This window comes from Heptranchias perlo, chromosome 34, assembly GCF_035084215.1.
Source record: "Heptranchias perlo isolate sHepPer1 chromosome 34, sHepPer1.hap1, whole genome shotgun sequence".
Taxonomy (NCBI): Eukaryota; Metazoa; Chordata; class Chondrichthyes; order Hexanchiformes; family Hexanchidae; genus Heptranchias; species Heptranchias perlo.
In genome coordinates, this window is record NC_090358.1 from 7,062,288 (window position 1) to 7,088,850 (window position 26,563).

Genomic DNA, 26,563 nt, shown 5'->3' on the forward strand with positions numbered 1-26,563 from the left:
ACAGGGCTTCTCTCATCTTGCCCCCACAGCCATTTCATAGCCACACTGACAAGAAGCCTGGGAGTGGGTTATGTGCCCACACAACCTCCCAGCTGTAATTGATGTATGGACAAGGCAGAAAAGGAAAGACCAGTAAAGGTCATTTCATCAGTACGTACTTTGTTCTTGTGTTTTCCACTTGACATTTTGTTTTTGAGGTAGCTGAAAGTTCGATACACTTTAGTGCTGCCTTTCCCATCCAAATCCTTCCTTGTAGGACTCGGTGGCACTTGGCTGTAATTCTCTTCTGATATACTGTGCAATTAAAACAAAAACAATTGGTTAAAATATGGTTCAGGTTTTGTATTTAAAACTTTTACTCTCAGGAATTTCTGTACTGTTCAACGGGCAATTAGAGAAATAATTGCTGGGTGCAGGACACATACAAATTAGCAATAAGCTACATACAGTGTTTGGTGGGGGGGGGGGGGGGAAGAGAAGAAGGTGAAGGTTAAGGAAGAAGTAGCTTTAAGGCAGTGCCAGACTGAGCTCCCAGGTGGCCTTGTGAGTTAATTGTGGTGTAGGTACTGAGGCACACAGACATAACGTCCCAGGTTCAATCCCTATTTGGTGCTGAGTTAAGTGAGGCAGCAGAAGGGGGGGAGGCACGACAACTGCTTTCAGTGTTCTGGGTTGGGAGGGGGCATAAGAAGCCAGCATTCCTATTGCTACCCAGGTGATTCCTGCTGGAAAACGTGTGCACAGGTGAGTGTAGTTTGCTAACTTACCAACAACGAATTGGAGTCACTTACCTCTGGCCAAGAGAGTTACTCGTGGATGACCTTAAATCTGGAAAACAAAAGTTCCAATATTAATTTCTTGGTGGTTTTAAAAGTGCTAAAATTAGATAATTGTTAAGACTCAGAAATGACACAAAAAGAAAGAGAAGTGAGCGATGGAGAAACTGAAATAGACAGGTCTGTCCCAATGTGTGTGCATAAAGTCACCAGATGGAACATAACAGATTACCAGTCAGTGATTACACCCACAGCTGATGCACAGGACGTGTTTGCACAGATTATGAGGGCACGGTAAAATGATTGAAATATTGGTATGACTTAGTCAAAGAAATTGGCTGGCAATCAATTCTGTACAGGTTCTGATTAGAGTGAGTTCTATATACAGATTTTTCCTGTAAGCATTTAAGAAAAATAAAAAAAAAAAAAAAAATGAGATTTATATAAATGATAGATTTGATACAGCCAACTGTGTTACAGCAGTACTCAATATCTCTTAATTGTTAAAAAAAAAACCTCGCATCTGCACAACTCCACTTGGTGATTACAGCATGACACGTTTACACAGGATCTTTTCCAGTTCAATTATCGCCTATCCACTAACCCTGCTGCACCTGAAGACGACACGCCCTTGATTCCCCATGTGCAACACATTGGGAGACTGACAACTAGAATACAACTTTCTTTAGAAGCTACACACAGGATGTGGGGGGAAAACATCAAAGTGAATGAAGATTACTAGATGGGCCTTTCTGTTGCACAAACTCACTTACTGAGCTGATAATTCAAAGTCATTTTTTTGTATTAAAAAATTGAATTACCCAATAATTTAAATTAAGCAACATAAATAACAGAGTGGGAATTTAGTGCTTAAAAAATGAATTACCAGATAATTTGAATTAAACAACTTTGATTTAGGAACATTGTGTAACTTTATGTACATACAGCTCCCGTAGTTAAGCATATCCATTCTGTTGGATAGTGTAGCAGTAGTTCCTCCTTGCATTGTTGACCTGCACTTCATTGCCGTTTGTTTTTTTTTAAAATTTCTTTGTCAATCGATAGTTCATTCAATTTTTAAAAAAAAAAACACAATTGTATTTGACCCCTCCTAGAACTGAAAGTCCCCAAGAGGTGTCAAAACATGCAATATCTGAAAAGAAAGACAATGTTATTTGCTCAGAAACCTAGGGCTGAAGCCCATTGCGTGGGGCACCAAGGTTTAAAAGAGAATGGGAGAGGACAAAGTGAATCAGGAAGTAGTGATACAGGAAGGAGGAAGGGGAACAGAATGTGCGGGGCAGCATATCTGTAGATTAAGAAGAATGAGGGAGAAAAGTTCAAAGGAGCATTGACCATGAGAAAACAGAAAGGAGAAAGGTTACGATAGAGAGGCTCGAGCATAAAGGTGTGAGAGGTTTCGCTTATCAGACATGTTTCCTCTTGCATCCTGTTCAGCATTGCAACATAAAAGCTAGGAAAGTCTTCCTGGATATGGGAGCAATAATCAAGTCTAGGAAAGCCTCTGGTTTTCCCGTGAGATCTCCACTGACAATGGAATAGAATAACTGTGAGTTATGCTGCATGAGACTGGTTTGTCACTTACAAAAGCACAGAATGCAAGGCAGTTTACTGCAATGCATTCAAGATTCCTGACACAAAACTCTTATCTCCCTCAACACAAACATTTGCTCAGCGATGACTGGTCCACACAGGAATTTTAACAATTCTTGTATAAATATAGCCGTGCTTGTATGGTTCCGTATTGTACATACCTCTCTGTCCGTTAATCAATAAGTGCCCAAGGAACTGAATTGCGCTTTCCATCACCTATGTGTTTATTTTCCTGAAATAAACTATGCTTATTTTTTTTCTAAAAAACAGTTTATCTATTTAAACCGTAGATCTTGAAACAGGTCTGTGGGCCGCAGGGGATGCGACAGGCGAACCCAGGGGGTCTACGAGTACAGATGTGTCTGCCTGCCTATGGCTGGGCATACTGTGCATCACAGAATTCTGTCGCTGTTGAGTTACTATCACTGTAATTTGATTGCTGTTTACTAATAAACATTTTCCATTATGACAATACCGTTTTTCTTTACATAGCTGACACTGCAGCCCTGGCTTTACTCTAACCCGCCTGGCAGGAAGGGACTTGAATCCACAACCATCTGAGTCAGATGGGAGACTGCTACCACTGAGCCACAGCTGACACTAAAACCGTGGTAAGCTTACTGGTCCATTATGACCACCCCATCCATTAGGGCTTTGTCTTGCCGAGTGGCAAGAACCCCAGCCTCCGATGACAGGTGAGAATTTACACAGGCCTGAGTAACCGTAATTGTTGGGTATGTTTCTGAATGGTGCAGCTAGAAATCCTGAGGCAGATTGTCACTTGATGGCAACTGCCCATCTGGGTTGGCTGCAATCTTGGTGGCAAAGATCAGGGGAATCCCCAAAAATTTTCCCTTGAAGCAAGCAATATGAAAATGAGACCAATCGAGCCTGTTCTTACCCAACTTCCATACAGACTCACTTTCCAATTCAGCAGGAAGAGAGAGAGAGAGGTGTTGCAGTTTATAGTGAATTGCACTCCAGTTTGTGCAGTTCAGGCATTACTTTCAAGAGATGGGCCTTCATAACTCTGATATATTTTGCGGGATGCATTGTCTATCCAATTACTTCTTCTGAAGATACTGAACCCCTAAGTGGGTACAACTCCACAGATACAGTCCCAAATGGCCATCGTTCATGTGGGACCCCATACTGTGAGGGTCGGCAAGCTATTCAACATTTGAATCCCAATTCTGTCCCCCCCACCCTCCCCAAAGTACTTTCCAGCAAGAGCACCAACACAGGTATTGATAATTAGTGTTGCTGCCTACGGAGGAGCCTCATCCCATTTATATTACAGCACCCCTGCGGAAATCTGGGTTACTGTAATAGAAGTAGGGTGCACCACTCCATGGTCTGGGATGTGGCGCTCCCCCTTTTGGAGTGACTCCTCCTCTGATAGAGGAATCCAGCACTAAAGTAATCGTGAGGGAACCAGGTGACAGCTCGGTTGTGCATGAGTGAGCTCACAAGCAGAGTTTTACAAGTGTACATTTTACATCTTCATCAAACGATACCGATGCCCTACTCTATAAATGGAATCACGGTTCTTCCAGTCTCACTAAATGTCAGGAACTATTATCCCCTCACTAACATTAATGATTTCTTACTGACTCTAACTTAACAGTGTTTCTGAATTTCAGTCATTACTGAGCTTAAAAACACCACTCCCATTACTTTAACAAAAGCTGTTTATATTGAGAAAGGTTCTCTGTTAGCTTGTTTGGAGAGCCATTTGCTGGCCCCGAGAAAAACTGGAACATTATTGTTGAAAAAATGACCTCCTTGGTATATTATATAGTAAATCGGGCAATATAAAATGGCACATTGCCACAGTATCTTAATCTGTGATTTTTGGCAGCTTGTTCAAGTTAATGGCCAGATATATGTATGTACACAAATATTTTGCCACCAGTTTTCTGCCCCCCCAACCCTGCCCCACCCAAAGGCACTAGCTCTTTGCTGGGATACAGTTTGACAGACGGTTTTGGTCTTTGCTCAAATGTCCAGTAAGCCTAGTCAGACTATGTAACAACCAAACCCCAACCTTCACCAAACATTCACATGTACTTTCCAGCAGGGGCTGCCGGATAGTCATTTGCGATGGGAACGCCAGCCAAATTTTTCCTTCTTCCTAACCCGGGAGTAATATTAATTTTCATACAATCTCTCTTAGGTCTCAATAATTAAATACAAATGGAACACCACATATAATCTCAACAGTGATATTGCTGGTTTACTTCGGTCTTTGAATTACATATCAAGACCAAGCCATCAATATGAAATTTTCACTTTTTTGATGTTTAATTTGGATAATGGAACATTTTACTCAAAGATGTTACAGGAAAATTGTAGACCACCTAAGTTTCAGACAGTGCACAGCCAAACACTCATCTTAACTTCATTTTCTCTCAATTGGCACAAAACCAAATTTCAGATCACTAGAGACATTCAACTATAACCAGACTGTGGCAGCTTAAACTCAGCTTGGATATTAGAATTTTTTTTTTCCAGTGAAACATTTAGAAGAAAGGGACATTGAATAATGAAATTTTTCGAAATAACTGGTTGAGTTGGAGCCAAGAGGAATATTTCAGCAGGGTGTTTCCGAGTTTTTGCTAGGTGTAAGTAAATTGCAAACCCATTTATAAAGAACGCGTGTATGATTTTGCAACACAACGCAGAGGAAATCTTCCACCCTCAAAATGAGTTGAATGGAGTTCCGACACTGTGGTTTGCAATAGACAGAACCCAAAAGAGAAAACCATCTTAAGAAAATAAGAAATCCGCCAGCTCAAAGCATTTGATGACTTGGAAATAGGAACTTCAATTATGTAACCCTAATATTAGCACAACTCCTAAAATACAACTACACACAAGACATGATAGGTATCTGGAGTTCAGCGGCCTACTTTAGGCACATTCTAATCGTAATCCTGTGAAATACTGGCATTAAACTTTTAAAAGGGCAAATTACAACAAGGTGGATATTTCATTCCAAGGTTTACTTACTATCTGACTCGTCATCACTTGAGGAAGAACCAAAAGAAAGGACAGTTTTAGACTTAGGAAGGAGTGGAGAGATGTTCAAGGAAAAGGAGATTCTCCTCCTGGGCCTAGTCCGTCCAGGTTCTGTTAACAGCAGAATTAAAGCATGCATTTTACTGGAAGGAACCGAATCACAGGTTCGTTTGACATCTGCCTGTAGTTCCTCCATGATTACTGAAGCAGAATGCCAAGCAGCAAGGTGTAAGCAGAGCAGGGGTGCATACAGGTTAATGGCAATGATTAAATTACCAGCTGGTAATTGACACTCATTGTGAAGAGAGAGCGAGAGTAGATCTAGAAATCCAGTCTGGAGACATTTCAAAGCGTTCGCTGATTAGATTTGAGTCAGTAACATCTGAATTGTTTCAAGTAACAAACCAATTTTAATCTTTTCTTATTTTTATCAGAGATTGGAAAAGAACTAGACAACCAATTTGTCCACTGGCTCCTCCTCAGTAGGCATAATTTACAATTTCTTCAGGGTTGGGTATGCAAAATCCATTCTCTCATTGATCTCTATCAAAAGAAATGTTGTCACTAGGATTTCAGTAAAGCACATTAGTGGGCATGTGAAATATTCAGATTATGTCCACTTGAATTGTGAAAAATACCCAGCAGCAGAATTCAAGTTTTCTTCCTCTGAAACTTGGCTTGTCAGAAGAGAACATTTTCAGCTGTGTTACACTCGCGTGAAGCACTGGTGGGGATTGTACTGATGAGACCAATTTGAATGAATGAGCTAAGAGTACCACACAATAAGCACATTGGCACAACATTAAATCAGGTTGGTTTAATTGACATTTATGGCTTTGGTTAGGGCCATTTCAGTGCTGTGGCAGGGATGGAAACCTAATTGGAGACATTCAAACAGGGATGTGTGGGGAAGATGGGTACGGAATTGAGAGGTGGCAACACAAGTCAGGGATTTTGGAGAGGAAAGGGACATTGGAAATGGGGCAGTGGTTTGCAAGAACTGGGGCGGTCTAATGTGTTTTTTTTGAGGAAGGTGGTTTTGAAAGGGAGGAGGGGCAGTACCTGAGCAGAGGGAACCAGTTACTATGTCAGCCAGCATGGGGGCCAGGAAGGGAAGATGAGTGGTCATCAGTTTAGTGCATATGGGGGTCAAGGGAATAGCAGGTGAGTCTCATGGACAAGATGAGTTTAGGAGGGCATGAGGGGAGATAGGAGAGAAACTAGAGAAAGATGTCGGGCTAGGGCTGGGGGAGCCTGCGGGTAGTTTTGACTTGGTGGGTATGGGAAGGGGGGATGCGATAGAATGGAAAACATAAGTATCTTGGTAACTAAAATCACAATTGTGTCCATTTGTGGGCACCCAACATTAGGAAAGATGTCAAGACCATGAAAAGGGTGCAAATGAGATTCCCCATGTTGTTAACAGGTATAAAAGGCTTCAGTTATGACAAACTGGAGCTCTATGCATTAGAGCAGAGAAGGTTAAGAGCAGATATGATAAAGATGTTCACAATTTTAAGGGGTTTTAACGAGATAAATAGGGAAAAACTATTTCCACTGGTTGGGTGAGGGCATAAATTTAAGATTCTCACCAAAAGAATGGAGAGATTAGGTGATTTTTAAAAAAAAAGTGGGCTGTTAAGACATGGAATTACCTCCCAGAAAGAATGGTTGAAATAAAATCTATAATTGCTTTTAAAAGGGAATTAGATAAATATTTGAAAAAGAAAAATGTAATAGGGGTTTGGGGAAAGGAATTTGACTAGAATCATAGAATAGGTGGCCAATCGGCCCATCGTGCCTGTGCCAATGAGCTATCCCAATTGGTCCCACTCCCCTGCTCTTTCCCCATATCCTTGCCAATTCAAAGTAAATGAACAGCTTTATCAGAGAGCCGGTACAGACACAATGGGCCGAATGGCCTCCTCCTTTGTTTTAAAATTCTATGATTGTGTGGTAATCAGGCCAGCCAATAAACTACACAGGGTTTGATAATTTACCCAATGACGTAAATGAACCAGACGGCTACAACTGTCACTGAGTTCAATTCTCACAAAATAGCATTAATAAAACCACAAGCTGTTTTCCAGTCACTGGATACTAAAGCATGGAATTCTAAATTAAATATTGAAGCATCATACAAGAAACATATGGTTACTTCCTTTATTACAACACTATACTAGGACACAGCTTTTCATTTTGTATCTGAGGCCTTTTATGGAACTTGGTCCAAATGATCCACATCACTTGTTCTTTTAACCCATGTCTTCATTTACTTTCTCTTATTTTGTGTAAACACGAAAATTTTCCAACACCACTCAGCAAGCACATTAACTCCACCCTCAGCCAAGTAGTGACTCATCTCTTTCGAAGTGCTGACTTGCGTGTTGCTCATGTGGATGCAGTAAACTTAACCCAAAAGTTCTGGCAGTCATTATTTCAGAATGATGCAAGTATTGCTCAAATTTTGTAAGGAACTGTTCAGGAAAAACGAACTAGCTCATCTTTTCCCAAAGGAAGTGGTCAGACCTCATTTCGATTGCTGCAGTTGGTGTTCACACAAGACAGCTACAATCTCAGAACAGACAGCCACTTGTATTCACACTGCCTCCTATTATTCGACAAACACTAGAAAGCCATTCATCAGCCAGCTGCTTATGCTTTTAATCTTCGCTTATAATTTTGGTCAAGTTGCTCAAACTATTTTTAGAAATGAAAATGCAACGTTAATTGCTGTTTGCTGCAGATGATAGACATTAAAATGATTTTAGATTCGGCCAGGCACCTTTGAAAGACCATGGGGGGAATTTTAACCCCCACGAACGGGTGGGTTGGAGGCGGGTGGGAGTTAGAAATAGTTGTTGTTTTGGGTCGCAACGGCAAAATTTTCGGACTTTGCATTCCCAGTGGGAAGCCTGGACTTTTACCGCCCACATTAAACCCAGAAGTGAAGCCGGGTTTCGGTCGTGACCCAAACAAAAACTATTTTCAACTCCCACCCGCCCCCAACCCTCCTGTTCTTGGGGGTTACAATCATCCATGTTCCTCCCACTTTAAGAACATAAGAAATAGGAGCAGGAGTAGGCCATACAGCCCCTCGAGCCTGCTCCGCCATTCAATAACATCATGGCTGATCTTCGGCCTCAACTCCACTTTCCTGCCCGATCCCCATATCCCTTGATTCCCCTGGAGTGCAAAAATCCATCTATCTATCTGAGTCTTGAATATACTCAACGACTGAACATCCACAGCCCCCTGCGGTAGAGAATTCCAAAGATTCACAACCTTCTGAATGAAGGAATTTCTCCTCATCTCAGTGCTAAATGGCCGACCCCTTATCCTGAGACTATGCCCCCTAGTTCTAGACTCTTCAGCCAGGGGAAACATCCTCTCAGCATCTACCCTGTCAAACTCTCAGAATTTTATATGAGATCATCTCTCATTCTTCTAAACTCCAGAGAATATAGGCCCATTCTACTCAATCTCTCCTCCTAATACAACCCTTTCATCCCAGGAATCAATCTAGTGAACCTTCGTTGCACCATCTCTGAGGCAAGTATATCCTTCCTTAGGTAAGGAGAGCAAAACTGTACTCAGTACTCCAGGGTGAGGTCTCATCAAAGCCCTGTACAATTGCAGCAAGACTTCCTTACTCTTGTACTCCAACCCCCTCGCAATAAAGGCCAACACACCATTTGTCTTCCTAATTGCTTGTTGTATCTACATGTTAACTTTGTGTTTCATGTACAAGGACACCCAAATCCCTCTAAACACCAACATTTAATGGTTGCTCATCATTTAAAAAATATTCTGTTTTTCTATTCTTTCTACCAAAGTGAATAACCTCACATTTCCCCACATTATACTCCATCTGCCACCTTCTTGCCCACTCACTTAACCTGTCTTCATCCCTTTGCAGACTCTGTGTCCTCACCGTTTACTTTCCCACCTAGCTTTGTATTGTCAGCAAACTTGGATACATTACACTCGGTCCCTTCATCCAAGTCATTAATATAGATGGTAAATAGCTGAGGCCCAAGCACTGATCCTTGCGGCATCCCACTAGTTACAGCCTGCCAACCTGAAAATGACCTGTTTATCCCTACTCTGTGTTTTCTGTCCTTTAACCAATCCTCTATCCATGCTAATATATTACCCCCAACTCCATGAGCCCTTATCTTGTGCGGCACCATTTCAAATGCCTTTTGAAAATCCAAATATACGACATCCACTGATTCCCCTTCATCTACCCTGCTAGTTACATCCTCAATAAACTCTAATAGGTTTGTCAAACACGATTTCCCTTTCATAAAACCATGTTGACTCTGCCTAATCATATTATGATTTTCTAAGTGCTGTTACCACTTCCTTAATACTGTATTCCAGCATTTTCCCGATGGCAGATATCAGGTTAACTGGCCTGTAGTTCCGTTTTCTCTCTCCCTCCTTTCTTGAATAGCGGAGTACATTTGCTGCCTTCCAATCCACTGGGACCATTCTAGAATCTAGGGTATTATGGACGATCACAACCAATGCATCCACTCTCTCTGCAGCCACCTCTTTTAGAACCCTCGGATATAGGCCATCAAGGCACAAGTCAGGAGTGTGATGGAATACTCTCCACTGGCCTGGATGAGTGCAGCTCCAACAACACTCAAGAAGCTCAACACCATCCAGGACAAAGCAGCCCGCTTGATTGGCACCCCATCCGCCATCCTAAACATTCACTCCCTTCACCACCAGTGCACTGTGGCTGCAGTGTGCACCATCCACAGTATGCACTGCAGCAACTTGCTAAGGCTTCTTCGACAGCACCTCCCAAACCCGCGACCTCTACTACCTAGAAGGACAAGAGCAGCAGGCACATGGGAACAACACCACCTGCACGTTCCCCTCCAAGTCACACATCATCCCGACTTGGAAATATATCGCTGTTCCTTCATCATCACTGGGTCAAAATCCTGGAACTCCCTTCCTAACAGCACTGTGGGAGAACCTTCACCACACAGACTGCAGCGGTTCAAGAAGGCAGCTCACCACCATCTTCTCAAAGGCAATTAGGGATGGGCAATAAATGCCGGCCTCGCCAGCTACGCCCACATGCCATGAACGAATAAAAAAAGGTCCAGGGGATTTGTCAGCTTTTAGTCGCATTAATTTCTCCAGTACTTTTTCATAACCAATATTAATTACTTTAAGTTCCTCACTCTCATTAGGCCCTTGATTCCCCACTATTTCTGGTATGTTCCAAGGGCCATTGCCATTATTTTCAAGCTGCTGCAACAACTTACGATGTAAATGTATGCACAAAGCAATGCTTGTTGGCGTCAGAATGCTGGACGAATTGTTAACATTCGCAAAGAGCCTACTGTCCCGGAAACCCTTGACAAACTTTACAGAGTTTAAAAGGTACTATTAGATCACTCGAGTGCCAAGTTAGTGCTGCCAGCTCCAGACACGGGGTTGTCACGCAGCAGGTGGTGACACCAAGGATACACTTGCCACATTCGCTAACGCTGGCAGCTGGAGGACCCAGCTTTTGTGACTATGGCGAATTTATCTTTCGCGTTGCTGCCAGCTAGACGCAGCCTGCATGTCGCGAGCTGGTGGCTCCCAACACATGATCAAAGCAGCTTTGGAAAGATGGCTTCGCCTCCTTCAAAAACCTTCTCAGGATCCATTCTTTAGACCCAGCTTTCAGGTCACCTTTCCTAACTTTCGCATCATGGCATGCTGTCCACTTCTTTTATCTATTTTCTTTTTCCCCCTCCGCTGGTAAAGCACTGTGGGAAATTAAAGGCATTATATAAATGCATGTTTTTTGCTGGCTACCATTATGCCCCAGGAGCTGAAGCCATTTGTAGCGACCACCGTCCCAATATCCTGGCCGAGATCAGCTAGCTCAACACAAACCAACAATCAAACCCCAGACCTCGCCCGTCTGTATGGCTCCAACAAACTATTCAGGACCCAAGTACAGTCTTTACAAAGAAATACAAATAGAAAGAAAGAAAGTCTTTTGGTTTTGGAAAAAAAAACGTCAACATACTTTAACCATTTGAGATGGTTTTCTCTGAAGTGGCATCTCTGACAGTACGTGGGTTGACAGACGTACATGATGTATGACTAAGAATACTAGCGCTAAGAGGAACTGTAATTGAATGTTTCTTTTTGAGCAGACTACTGGGAACTAACAATGTCCATAGTCTAGTTCAGTGATAACATGGTTGCCAAATTACATTTGCACATAGATGCAAACTTTCGAAACTACAATTCTCACCATCCAGGGGAAAGTCACTCCCCCGAAGGCTGTGTGGGTACGTACACCAAGTGATGGAGTAAGCAGTAGGTCCCAGGTTTTGATTCCTGCCATTTGCGGACCTCAACCAAGACATGAGTGGGGGAACTACAATTCGCCTCAGTGTTCCTGGGCTAGAAAGGCCAGCAAGGGAAAAGATATCAAGATAGATGACCCCTGCTAGAAAGTGCACACACAGATGTTGAGTAATCACAGGACCAGGCTTGGTTTGTTCTCCCCCAATGTTTGAGCATCCTGCCAACATACAGAATGTCCATCTGGGTGACCTACTAGAGGGACCGTACTGCAGCAAGCCACCGGAGAGGAGAAATTTGGCAAAATAGAACAGTTACATTTTGCTCTGTAAATTGGAAGAGGTCAGGATATCGTGCTGACTGATGCTTCTGCTCAGAAGGTGCAAGAAAGATTTCATAAAAAGCAGAAGTTTTGGGATGACGTTATTGTTTTAAAGGGGAAAGTCAAGTCCAGTATAGTACAGTAGTGTAGTGATCACTGCACTGAAATAGAAATCTAGAGGTTGAGTGTTCAAATCCCACCATGGCAAATGGTAAAATTGAATTCAATAAATTTGGTAATTTATGACCTTAAAAACTATCACATTGTTTTAAAAACCTAACTAGTTCACTAATGTTCCTTCAGAGGGGTATTAAAAGTCAACCCCATAGTGTGAAACTGGAGTTGCGTGTAGGTCAGACTGTGTCGGGTAGGAGAGGGGTGGCAGCTTCCAACTTTTCAGGTTTTGGGGGAAGGGAACCTAACTCCTGCAAGTGACTCAGATGGACAACAAATACAACCTTGCCAGAACTCAAGACGACACGCAGTACAAAAAAGCAGTACACAAAAAATCAAACTCATGCTTCTTGGATTCTTGACCTGTGTTCTGCGTTTCTTCACCACCCTCGGTAACTGCATACTGAAATTTAGAATCATGGACTTCACACTTCTGTTGTCGAACTAGATTTCCCTTTGAGGATTTTCCTTTGTTTTACAAAAAAAAGTGAACAGTTTTTTTTTGTCTCAACGTGAACCCATTCTCTCAAATGTGATACTGCATCACTGGTTGACTGCGCACATTCTTGCCACCTTCGATGTTTTGCACGAGACTCGGTAGCAGCACTTGTTGAGATTCGGCATTGGCTTGGAGGGATTACCAATTGTTTCATGACCTTCAATAAATAATGGTTTTGTGGAGTCCATGAGTTGAGAGGATCCAACGATTTACATTAAACAGGCTTTAGGTGACTTCTATGCAATTTAATGTCCCCACCACCAACTTCAGGGAGTCCTTGCAATAAATGAACTCGACAGAAATTGTACAGACCTAGCAATACACAACACAGTTTTGTGTTCGGTACAGATCAAACATTGTCATTTGTTTGCACACTAATTTTATTTTAAATCCTTGAATTAAATTATTCGGAACAATTCCATACAAAAAGCCTTCTAATTCATCGGCTTCAGCGCAACTAGGCTAGGGGAACTTCATGTGTGTGGATGTAGTATGAAAGCAGGATTGTGCCTGGTGATGCTACAGTCAAGAAGTCTGCCACCACTCACTGCCTAGGGGCTCATACACACAGATGAGGTACCAGAACCAAGTTGAAGTAGAGGTTTTTCTGCGCACACAGGAATCCCTGTTGCACCTCGGAGTTCTGTGCTTGTACAATATAAAGATCACCAGATAGCTCAGCTTAAAAGTCAAACAGATCAAGCTCACTGACCTTTAGTTGGATTGGTCTTTTAGTTAAATTAAAAATAAAAATTGAAACGTAGGCTGCAGGAACCTTCCTATGTACAGGTTCATGGAAATCCCCATGTCTCTATGACACTGAAAATATTATACCAATAAATCTACTCAATCAGTAGCTTTAGTACAAGAACATTAGCCCAGAGATCCCAAACAATTTTAAACCTAAATTAAATTTGAGCACTTGAATCTTGCCAGTTTGTTCTTCTATTCACCCCCCCTTTCATTTTAGTTTTATGCTTTTTCTAACTAAGAAAATAATGACATTTATTTAGTGCCTTACAATGTCTCACATATCTCAGATCACTTTTCATACAATGAATAACTTGGAAGTGCTGTGACTGTTGTTATGTGGGTAAATGCAGCAGCATTTTCCACATATAGTAGCAAAATCACACAAATAGCACTGAGATGAAAGACAAGATAGAAAGAAAGGAAGTGAAGAGGAAGGGGAGTGGGGGGGGGGGAGAGAGAGAGAGAGAAAATTTACATTTACAGTATATAGCATCTTTCACATCCTCAGGATATCCCAACATGCTTCCCAGCCAATTAATTACTTTTGAAGTGTAGTCACTATTGATACGTAGGCAAACATGGCAGCCAATTCCTGAATAGTAAGGTCCCACAAGCAGCAATGAGATAAATGTTTTGGCGGTGCTGGTGGAGGGAGAAATGCTGGTCAGAACACTGGGAGGTCTCCCTGTCCTTGTTCAAATAGTCCCATGGTGTCTCTAACATTCACCTGAACTGCCAGGCAGACGGGCCCTCAGTTTAACATCTCACTGACAATGCAGCACTCCCCCAACATCAGGCTAGGTTATGTGCTCAAGTTCTCTAATTGGGCATGAATCCATAAACATCTTAGGGGCAAGAGTGCAACTAACTGAACCAAGCTGGTCATTTTTTCCCAAGTTTAAAACAATCTACTTATCTTTTGCTTCTCTTGGCGCCATCTTTTTTTGATTTTGTGATCATGTTTTGAAAAACTGACTTTTGATGAACTGAAAATAGCTCCAAAGTCCTCAAGGTTGTCCTGGGGACATCTATCATGCAACCAGGTCCATTCCAGTTATGCCTGAACAGGAAGGGGCTGCTGACTGACTGGCTAGTGATCTTTCCCCAGAAGAGTGAACGAGAAAACCTCTCTGTCTTTAATGTCCTATCACATAACTTAATGTGCAATCTGAGAAAGTATGGAACCAGGGCCTAACTATTATTATTGACAGTTTTTAGGAGAGCATTACAGTGATGATGGATTATGTGTGCACAAACACACACCTATGGGGGTGGGGGATGGAGGAAGGGAAAGAGGAGGAGGAGAAACAGGGTTTTTCTTAGAGACACTCCCCTCGAGAGGCAGCTTTGTCCCAGCCATCAATGATTCATTCCTAAACATTCTGGGTGGGCTTTTGAATCTGTGCCAGCTTGTCTGCTTCGATTTGTCTACCCTAGCCCCTCCAAACTGAGGACATGGCAGGTAAAGTTCACCGCTATATCCATCGCTAGGGGTATTCCCTGGGCCTCCACCTTCCCTAGGTGAGTAGCACCTGTGGAACTGTATTGCAGAAAGGAGTCAACACCTTCAAGAGAGGAAGAGAACTGGAGGAAAACAAAAAAGTGGCAAAAAGAACACACATGCACTTTTCAAAAAAATGCAAGACTTTCAGCATTTTCACTCTTGATCCCGCCCAACACGTGCAGCGCATTAATTCTTAATTTTACATTTGTTTAATAGGATGCTGAAAAATCTACTCAGTACTCACGGTCTGTGCTTGTTGGGCTGATGGTTTGCAGCGACATTGATTTCATCAGCAGAGGAGCAGAGTATTGCTGTGCCCTGGCCAATTTCTGTAAGGAAACAACATAAACTTGATTTTGAAATTCCAGTTTCCTGATGTAATTTCATGTAAAATTACAGGCGAATTCTATAACTCCCAAATATTTACTGAATATTAATTGGGTCAGCACTAAAATCTATACACCCAGCTAAACAATGGATTAAAAGTGAGAGAGAATAAATCAGTACCAATCCATCACGATAGTTATTTAAAAGAGCTTATTGCCTTTGATAAAATAACAGGAGTAATAATAATAATAATAATAATAATGATGTGGTAAGAATTCCCTACACTACAACAGTGACTGCATTTCAAAAGTTCTTCATTGGGTGTGAAGGACTTTGGGACGTCCTGAGACTCTGAAGCATGCCACATAAATGCAAATGATTCTTTCTTCTTGAACATTCATACACTGCTACTGTACAGTCGCTTCTGGGATTTAATCACTACTTTTCACATAGAATTATATAGAAATGCACAGAAACAGACCACTCGGTCCAACAGGCCCATGGCCAGTGTTTATGCTCCATTCGAGCCTCCTCCCACTCTTCTTCGTCTAACCCCATCAACATATCCTTCTAGGTTTACCTCACCTCTCTCATTCTGCCATCCTGCTCTATGCGCTTTGATCTTTCACCTAGGTCTCCCAATTTAAAAAAAAATAAATAAAACACACATCGCAGCAGAACAGCTTTGGTTTGTGGTCAGTGGACACGAGGATCAGAAGCCACTTTACCGGGTTATCAAACACGCTGCCATCGCTGTGGTCCGACTCCATCTCCTCCTCGGTCAGGGAGACTAGTGACCCACGCTCATCAGTGCTGACCACTGGAGCTCGCCGAGGGTCGCGGGAATTCTGCAAGACAGACTCCACAGTGTGCGACGGCTCCTTGGTCACTTCGTTATTAGCTGCCAGTCCTTCCAGGCTGTAACTGAATGCATACAGGACATATTCAAGTAACGCAGTGATCATTGTATATTTGGAAAGTCACTTGCAGTAAATATAACCTCACTGAATATTGCCTTCTCAAACTTTCCATCAACTCACACTAGAGGTGCAGGAATTATTTTCTACAAATAGTTAAGGATGCAGGATGGGGGAATAATACATATTCAACAACTTACATATAGAGAGACACATCTCAGGATAGTGGATAAAAAGACATTGATACTAACAGCGTGAAAGAAGAAACAAGAGAGGTGAAGGGTCAAACAGAATGGTCTTTCAGAGGGTCTTAAAATCAGGGAGGGAGGTGATTACGCAGAGGTGCAGAGGGAGGGAGTTTCTGAGGGCATGGTCACAGTGGCTGAAGAAGGGGTCACTTGACGGTGGAGCAGAAACAAGAGGTCAGCTGGCGTTGGACGAGCACAGGTTACGGGCAGGGACACACGGCTGGAGATCACCGAGGCAATGGAGATATTTGAAAGTCAATTCGTTCAGCGCAGCGACCCCGTAGAATTTGGCGAGGATGGGAGGCATAAGTGTGGGTGAGGGTGCTGGCCGCAGTATTCTGGATGACTTGCAATTTGTGGAGGGTGGTAAGTGTGGAAGGCGAGCACTGGTGTAATCGAGCATGAGGAATGAACAAATATTCAGTCATTTAAGGACCTTTCTCCACCAACACTGAAACGCTAAACCTCGTTAGATGTTGTCTTTTGATACAGAAAGACCGCTGATGCCATCAATGGATATTTGCCACCAATAAAGCTCGGGAACAGCTGTTGCACACCAACACACAATTGGAAGGTTAATCTATTCGCTCTTTTCCAGATGCCAACGGAGTTGCTGTGTATTTCTGGCATTCTGTTCTTTGTTGTGGAAAATTGTGTTTGTTTTGGCTAGTAGGGCGGAGGAGAGGAATAATAACCTTCATAAATGATTTAGGAAAGAAATATTTTACTTCACTTGTGCGTGGGAAAAGTGCAGGACACCGATTAACGGCAAGATTGGTGTCACTATCCTGAGACCAGACCTATTATGAAGGAATTCAACAATTTCAAAGACAAACGCACATTTAACACAAAAAGTTCTCAGCGTGTAAAAAGGCTTTAGAATTGGGGCAGCATCAAGAACCTGCTCTCGTGTACTCAAACCTGATTGCGAGCATGCGCCACCACTCAGAACCAACGAGCAGACAAATGCACTTCAAATTTACAACAAAAATAAGTGCACAAAAAGCTAAAAACGGGCAAGGGAGACATCACATACATTTTTAGCACAGTCGAGAAAACGTGAAGGTTGACAAGTACTTTTACTGAGCAGCAAGCATCCGAGATATAAGGGTAATAATGCACACAAAAGCTCTCAGCTCAAACCAGTTAATTAAAAATCCAGTACATCGTTCCCATTCCTGTGCAAATGGCATTGCCACCCTCCCCCTCCCTCTAGTACTGCTTCCAGCATTGCTGTTGGTAGGTGCAATAATTTGAGAAAAACACTGAAGTGACAGCAGCCAGTGCAGACAGACGCACACAACCAATTGTAATAATTAAGCAACTTATTATTAGGTTTGGTACAAAACTTCCAGAAGATTATACATCTGTATTTTCAGTTTTTGTCCTTTACAAATTCTCACGTACACTTTGGGCCAGGGATTGGGGAGGGGGCGGGGGTTCATCCAGCGAGGGCAGATAACTATTGTTCTCGCCACAGATCACCTCTCACAGCAGCTGAGAAGCCAGACAGGCAAATTGCTCCCAAGTCACCAGCAATACTCACAGCTGGCCACCAGGCGTCACCCAAGAGCAGCCCGTAGGAGACACCTCATCAATTGCTCCCTTTCCCCTCAGGAAGAGGCTCATCTGCCAGGCCTCCCCATGAAGAGAACGGGAGCTCGGCAGAGTGCAGGGTGTCCCATCGTTGCATGTTGCCCTGTGCTAGCCTTCCAAATCTCACCACACCACTTCTCAGGGAAAGCCTTTGGTATTTGTTATCCCACAAGTTCAGTGAAAACCGGAAGCTTTAAACAACTGAAGTTAGTTCTTTCTGCCAGTTGTAATTTTGTGTGCAAAAACCCACTTCGATTCACTCAGTAAATGTCTTTGCTCTTTTCAGGTGTTGGCAGGCCTGCCGTGTATTTCCAGAATATTCTGTTTTTACTTCAGATTTCCAGCATTTGCATTTTTTTTTTCTTTTCATTGACACAATTTATTGTCAGCTTAACATGTGTCAGGTGTCTGCTCAATTTCTCCACCCCTTCAAACTGAAAACACAGATATGAAACCATTTGATCTTTAGTCACCGCCTGTAACAATCCATACCTTCTGTAACTAATGCCAGACCCCATGGCAAGGTACTGTTTCTCAGAGGGACACCAACTCATACTAGGAATAAGGGGAGAAAGGATCAGAACGAGGAAAGAAATAATGATAGAGCAAAGAAGAGATGAGACGTGCATCCAGAGGAAATTTCAGTGACAGGCTTGATGCAATGACACCACGCTGAGCTCAAGCTATGAGGTTACATTAAAAAAAGTGTTAGTTGTTTGCATTCTTGATGGTTTTTACTGTTTTCAACTGATGCCAAATATACTCTGTCAAATTATATTAGTTTTGTCACCAGGTTTACCATAGAAGATTCTATTTAACACAATGGTCACAAGTAAACCAATAGGCTTTAGTGTTGTGTAATGGTCTTAATCCATCCCTTCCAATTGTTCCCACACCACCACCAGTGACAGACCTGTAACCATCAGGACTGCACTCTGGTGGATTTTTAAAAAAATATTCTCCGGATATGGCAGACGTCTGAGTTTATAACCTCTCCTGAGCTGCCCTGACAGCTGAGTGATTGGCCCAGTTCAGATTCTGGGACTGGAGTCACTTGCAGATCAGGCCAGGTTGACGAGGCAGGTTTCCTTTCCTGAAGGGCATTAGTGGTCCATTAATAAATGGCCATTTTCTTCCCCCCTGATATTAACCTGCAAATGGACCAGGTTTGGTAATATCAGATTTATTGAATTCAATTTCACAACTCATCATGGTGGGATTTGAACTTATGACCTCTGGATTGCTAGTTCAGTACCATAGCCACTACACTACCATACCCATTTTCTAGTGTTACACAGCCCAACTTCTCTACAGTTTGGAAGGCAGTTCAAGTGGACACAGTGTGAAAATTACACACATTGATCATCACACATTACTGCAATCCTAGTGACAACACTGATTTGCGTATTTTAAAATGTAAAAATGGAACTAAAAGAAACACATTGTTTCATCGCATATTTGTTCCTTCAAATGTGTTCCTTTTTTTTTGTTAAATAGTGGAGTTATCAAAAAGCTTTAAAATGCAGCAGTAATTAGTTGGGGAAACAAAAGCAATGCTAGCATCTGCTGTTGAGAAGGTTAGTAAAGTACTCGCAAAGAATAGCCCTGTTCTTGATTAGTGAACCGTGTGTGGGACACATGCAGATACTGTTATTACACTGAAACCTGGACCTCATCAGACTACTGACTTTCCCCCTTCCCCCATTTGTCTCCTCCCTCCCAGACTCACAAAGGAGTTCAGTTCCCTGGGTGCTCGCAGTACATTAGTGCCTCACCCAAGTGACCGTCATATGTGAGCCGAGGCACGGAACGCTGGCCCGATTCTGCCTCACCTGATATCCACACTCACACTTTCCAGGAGAGGACGCTAGATAATGCTCAGCAACGTTGGATGGCTTCCCCCTCCTTAACATTGAGATCCTAAGTTCATCTGTAGCCCTGGCTGAGATCAACTAAGTCAGCACAGAGCTAGGATGTCAACTGGGATCTTCCCAGTTTGCATGGCGCAGTCGCAAGCTACAAACCTGGCCACTGGGGCATCTGACTGTCACCTATCTAACATCTGATTTTTTTAACCTCCCACCCAGCTCCAATACTATGGTTAGGGACTAACTATTTAAACAGCCAATTTTTGGTCAGTCCCAATAGTAGTGCCATTGAACAGGTTTCAGTGAAATAACACTTACAGAAAAAAAATTCTGTTTTCATTTTGAACACTTAAGAGGTGCATCCAAGTGCTCAGTTTGTGTGTTTACATCCATTTTCTTGGTTTAAAATAAAATTAGTTTTGTTTTATCTTTTACCTTCTTCTATGAATTGGTGGCCTCTTTACGACGTCACCAAGCATTCTCACAGAACTGAAAACAAATCAGGAAGATGATCAATCATTCAATGGAGAAAAGAAACGATCGATGCAAAAAAAATGAAAGGATCAGAAGAATGAAATCCAGAGAAATGAGGGAAGTGAAACAATGAACATCAGCGAGGGACAAAAACCACTGAAGGCACAAATCCTTCATCCAAGCTGTCTGAAGCCCAAGGTCTAAAATAGACAGCAATTAAAACCACCCATTTCCTTCTTGTGCTGCGGTTCCTTACTTCATAGGCCTGACATAGAATTTACAGCACAGATACAGGCCATTCAGCCCAAATGGTCTGTGCCGGTGTTTATGCTTCACACGAGCCTCCTCCCACCCTACTTCATCTCACCCTATCAACATATCCTTCTATTCTTTTCTCCCTCATGTACTTACCTAGCTTCCCCTTAAATGCATCTATGCTACTTGCCTCAACTACTCCCTGTGGCAGCAAGATCCACATTCTAACCACTCTCTGGGTAAAGAAGTTTCTCCTGAATTCCCTATTGGATTTACTAGTGACTATTTTATATTTATGGCCCCCAGTTCTGGTCTCCCCCGTCATTTAAGAATCATACATTTCTCTGGTAACCTAGGTTGATTCTTCCTTACCTCCTTTCCCAACATCACCGTGAAGGTCACCAAAGTAGACTAGATACAGAAGCAAACAAAGGTCTCCAAACAAAGTTGAGGACTGCAATCATTAAAAAAAAATGTTGCATGGTTTATTTTCTTTGGTTGTAAAATGGAGAGCACTTCACTCCTAGTTTAAATTGAATTAACCCATACTTCCTGCATTACATTGACGTCTACTCGTTGTGAATCATTTTATTTTAAAATGGCACCGTTCTGTTCAACAATCGAGTATTTGTGACTGCTGCAGAGCGATGTAATATATCCTCCCCCCAGGTCTCCTCTTTCGCACCCCTACCTTCGTTGGTTGATCTCCGTTTCGTTGCCTGGGTATTTCCCAGGTCCCCAGCTGTGTCGCCGGAAAGGCGATAGCGACCTGATTGAAGGTCTGAAGATGCAGGCTCGTGTCGGCACTTCAGCGACGCTGTCCTTCTCCTCTTCAGCTTCGCAGACTATCGTGCGGCCGTCAGCGTGCCCTGCCGACCCTCTGCTGTCCATCTCCTCCGTGCTCGAAAGGCTCCGTCTGTCATTATCCTCTTTCATTTCCAAGACAGCACTGGGCGGCAAGAACACGTCGACTTCAAGGGCTGCAGTCACCTCGGAAGGTTCCGGGTCACCAACGGTCGAACTAGTTGTTGTTACACCACTAATTTCATACACTACGTTCTGTCCATCTTCGACCTGCAATAAAAAAAAACAAAAACGGATATTAAATAAATCTGGCTTCATATTTTTAATGACAGACAGTGAGGCATTTGCCACACTCTACTTCTGTAGAGCTACTTCAATGGTTTAATCGGTACATGTACCGCGCGGTGCAAAACCGAGTCCTACAGAGCAGAAAGATCCCAGGAATGTGCTGATCTCAGCCATGTTGGGGGCTTAGAATCTGCTTCAGTGCCCCTGGACCACAGGAGATGAAAATAAATTAGTAGGGTTTCTGCTCTTGATTGCATTCCAGTAACCCCTGCCCCATCCCTTGTCATATGGCACTGAAGTGTCAAGACAGATTATGTACTCAAGCCCACTAAGGATTTCAGCCTAATCTAGGCAGTACGAGGGAATGCTACATTGTTGGAGGTGCTGTATTTCAGATGAGACATAAAACTGAGCCCCCTCCTTTGCCTTCTCAGGTGAATGTAAAAGTTTCCATACCACTATTTGAAGAACACCATGAGAGTTCTCCCGGTGTCCTGGCCAATATTCATCCTTCAACTAACATAGTCAAAAAGAGATTGTCTGGTTAACATTCATTCGCTGTTTGCAGGATCTTGCTGTGCGCAAATTGGCTACTGCGTTTGACTATAAAACAGGAACAACACTTCAAAAATAATCTACCACTAGGGAAGTGCTTTGGGATGCTCTGTGGATATGAAAGGTGTCAGACCAACACAAGTTCTTTCTTTGTTGAAAAATGTGGGTGCGTGGATGACAGGTCAACGCCGGCCAGGCTGAACAGCGGTTGGGTGACTGAATAGGCTGTTGACACACGAAGTACGGGCACTTGGGCAAGGTACCAGAGGGCTTTGTCTAACTGGCCACTCTTCAGCATGAGCTTGTGGGGGGAGGAGGGGGAAGAGAGCTTATGGGGGGGGGCAGGGGGAAAAGAGAAATAATAGAGAAGTGAAAAAGTTGTTTGTTAAAAGAGAAAAAAATAATCAGCTGGGGACAGCTGGACTGAAACTGTCAAACCAAATAATCAGGTGACATCCAGTGCAGGGTCTGTGCAAGACAGGTCCAGCACACATGAAGTAGGTCGAGATCTTGGTAAAGTCATCAAAACCACACCCTACACCTGTCGGCAGGAAAATCCTGGTTTGTGGTAATTAGGTAGCACTGTGAAGTTAATAAATCAAATGTGGCTTTAGGACAGGATTTTGCAAGCGTGCGTCTCCCTGGGCCATGTCCGTGTGCGCCATGGAGCATTGGGGGCTATCTGTAGAGCGGGTGTTTCCCCTTTGGGGCAGTGCCTGCCCCTCTGACTCCGTTTTGACCCCAACCCATTTTCTTGCCCCTCCCTATCTCTGTGACGTCCTCCAGCCTAAAACCCTCCGAGATCTCTGCCCTCCTCCAATTCTTGCCTCTTGAACATCCCTAATTTTAATCACTCCAATATCGGCGGCCGTGCTTTCAGCTGCCTTGGCCCTAAGCTCCGGATTTCCCTCCCTAAACCTCTCCGCCTCTCTCGCCTTCTTTAAGACGCTCCTTAAAACCTACCTCTTTGATCAAGCTTTTGGTCAGCTGTGTTAATATCTCCTTATGTGGCTCGGTGTCAAATTTTGTTTTAAAAATCATTCCTGTGAAGCACCTTGGGATATTTTTGCTACATTAAAAGGTGCTGTATAAATGCAAATCGTAGTTGTTGGAGTAGGGGCTCCCAGTTGCTATCTATCGACTCGTGCAGAAAAATCTAAGTGTGTTGGAGGACCAGGACCAGACTCCGCTATGGCAGCCCTTCATGGTCCAACAGCTTGCCAACAACTCTGTGTTTAGGTTGGAGAACGATCACTTTGGTGAATGCTGTCAGCCCAGGCGGAAAGGTATTCCAGCAAACTCAGGAGAGGAAAGGCGAAAAATGGAGGGGGGAGAGAGAGAAGAAAAAAAAAGACGCCTGGAAAATAACATTTTTTAGTGAAAGTGACTGTTAGGAGCTGAAACGTTGCCCAGAAACAGCTCAAGGAAATGCCTGCATGACGGGCGACATAAAATAACACGGCTGTGGGAAAAAGTTACACCCAGAGTTTCAGACACTATAGAATGCCTCAAGATAGATACAGACAAAGAAAGACTATTCAGCCCATCCTAGCTCAACCCTTTAGAAAAAAGAAAACGACATTCCTCTCACTGCAGCACCCAAAGTGTCCCTTAAATAATTTTAGGGTTTCTGCCCCACTGCTCTCCCAAGAAGTCCATTCCACGAGTTGATCACTCCGACATTAATCCCGAATCTGTGCCCTTATCTTACAGTCATGCTTGAGTTTGAAGTAACCGTCTGGATTTATTTTGTCTCTTTCCCCACCTTGCGATCTTCCAATTGGTTTTGAAGTAAAGTACCAAATCTCTTATATACACGTTAGTCTATAGACTATCACAAGATGTCACATACAGGTCGCTGGTACTCATGGTCTAGGCTCACACATGAAGAAAGTTCACCAGAGGGGCTGCCAACACCCATGGACCCACAACTCAACAACAGTCAATGTCTTGAGGAATCTCTCTCAGCTACTGCAGAATAAAAAAAAAACTTTAAATTGACTTATAAGAATTTGGCCAGGATTAGCTATTTGTTTTAGTTTTGACAGTAAGTTAACATGACTCCTGAAGGTCAAAGGTAACAATATGTTATGGTGCCCTGTACAGGATTAGTGGTTCCATTTCACCCAGACACCACATGATTCCTTTAACCTTCGACCCACTGCAGCAATTCTAACTTCCTGTCAGGATGCAATGTACTGAGCCAAATCAGCTAATTAGAACAGACTTGTGCGCCACATCCCTAGGCTATTCCATGAGGGGAAAGTCTATCGTCTTAAAAGATTAGGCTGGATGACAGATTACTTAGTTTGAGAAAAAAAACAACTGTGGAGGGTCTTATCCACTGTTCACGTTAAGGGCAAAATGAGTTAATAATGTTAGTGGATTTCCTGTGACATTGATCATGGTGAGTCAGAGGTCACTTTGTTTCATAACGTGGGCCCATCCAACCCCAATGGCAACTTACACCCCCAATAACAGTGCTCCCCTTCTAAAGGCCGGAATCATTAGGGTTGCCAACCCTCCAGGATTGCCCTGGAGTCTCCAGGAATTATTCTTGGACAGTGCTGCGAGCAACCCGGGAGAAAAATCATAGGAGCATTAAAATAAATGGTGTGTTTTTAAAATTTTTTTTTTGAACACTTTTGTTTATTAGTTATAAAAGTATTGGAGAGGGGAAAAAAGGCTGATTGGGTGGGGGATTGATTGGAGGCGGGAGGCCATGTGATGAAACCTCCAGGAATGCATCCAACCAAGAGTTGGCAACCCTCGGAATTGCATGCCCAGTGACCCTAGCTGGAAGGGGCTTGGGGAGGGGGGGGGGGGGGGGGGGAGGGGCAGTGTAAGTGCCACCACGAGGGAGAAAAACAGCCTCGAGAATGGAGGCAAAATTGGAAGGGCAAAGAAAAACAGCTCCAACCTCAATAACTGGAGGGGTTAACTAGAGAGAGTTAAACGACAAAGCAATTTTACTTCTGTTCTTTGATGCATTGAAACCAATGGCGCCTCAAGTAAACAACCCACGCGAGCAAGAATGGTTGTTGTGAAAACAAATAAATCACTAATATTTATGCTTATTCTTTCTACCAACAGAAAACCCATTTTCCAGTTTGTTTTTATTTATGGGAGATTGAAGTTGAACATCCACTTTAGCTTTGTGCAGTGAAAATGTCAGCCCATATCAATAGCAACATGGAACAGAGGCCCAAGATTTCTATGAAGTACTAAAAAATAACAACACTGGTCAGGGCTGATGAAATTTAACGTCAGTATGACTCCCATTTATATACTGCATGCAAAGAAATATTTTAAAAATTGAAACTGCAGAAATGTGTTTCCGTTTATTAGTGTTTAATTGCACATCAATTCAAATGCAGCCAATATTTGCCACTGGTGATGGCATCACGCTGGCATTTTCCCAATGCTCTGCCAACCACACATGCAGTATAAATGTTGGAATTCCTGAGGTACCAGCTGAAACAATGCAGCACACATCAGTCCGTGGCAACACTTCGCACTGTTTCGTGATGCACCATTTATTATTGCTTAGCTATCTCTCTCATTTCCTCTTTTACCCCACCTCTGTGGGGCGGGGGAATCGTAGGGCCTCTACATTTGGGCTAAGGGGAAGTCAGCCAGGGTTACTGAAACTAATTACTACTGAGTGAGCCTCATGAAATGAAAGTGGGTGTCTTGTCCAATCTACAGCTTGCAAGCTTTTGCGATACTTAGAGGGTTAAATTATGAGCACAAACTTAGATATATATATGTATATATCTCTATCACTTTTTTTTAAAAATGCAAGAACAACAAACTCAAAACAAAGTGTTGCATAAACTTGGCTTGTAATCCCTTGAGTTTAGAAGATTGTAGGGTGATCTGATCGAGGTGTTTAAAATTTTGAAAGGATTCGACAGGACAGATACAGAGAAACTATTTCCTCTGATGGGGACAACGAGGGGGCACAATCTTACAAGTGGAGCGAGGTCATTTAGCAGGGAATTCAGGAAGCACTTTTTCCACATAAAGGGTAGTAGAAATCTGGAAATCTCTCCGCCAAAAGGCTGTGGACGTTGGGGGACAATTGGAGCTTTCAAGACTGAGATCGATAGATTTTTGTTGGGTGAGGGTATCAAGGGATAGGGAACTAAGGAGCTGAGATGCAGATCAGCCATGATCTAATCGAATGGCACAGCAGGCTCGAGCGGCTGAATGGCCTCCTCTTGTTGCTGTGT

The 26,563-nt window shown here is 43.0% G+C and overlaps 1 protein-coding gene across 3 annotated transcripts in view; it reads right to left on the bottom strand.

Moving 5' to 3' along the window:
• The window catches only part of akap13 (A-kinase anchoring protein 13), a 322,499-nt gene that overhangs the window by 72,948 nt on the left and 222,988 nt on the right, over nucleotides 1-26,563 (bottom strand). For 2 of the 3 annotated variants that reach the window (XM_067971373.1, XM_067971372.1), the window contains exons 12-18: nucleotides 21,373-21,755; nucleotides 20,388-20,441; nucleotides 18,577-18,639; nucleotides 16,052-16,247; nucleotides 15,241-15,325; nucleotides 792-828; nucleotides 159-294 (exon numbers count right to left, since the gene is read on the bottom strand). In XM_067971373.1, the coding sequence (XP_067827474.1) occupies nucleotides 159-294; nucleotides 792-828; nucleotides 15,241-15,325; nucleotides 16,052-16,247; nucleotides 18,577-18,639; nucleotides 20,388-20,441; nucleotides 21,373-21,755 (954 nt within the window). The remainder of the gene's footprint in view (nucleotides 1-158; nucleotides 295-791; nucleotides 829-15,240; nucleotides 15,326-16,051; nucleotides 16,248-18,576; nucleotides 18,640-20,387; nucleotides 20,442-21,372; nucleotides 21,756-26,563) is intronic. The other variant, XM_067971374.1, reaches the window with a different exon arrangement.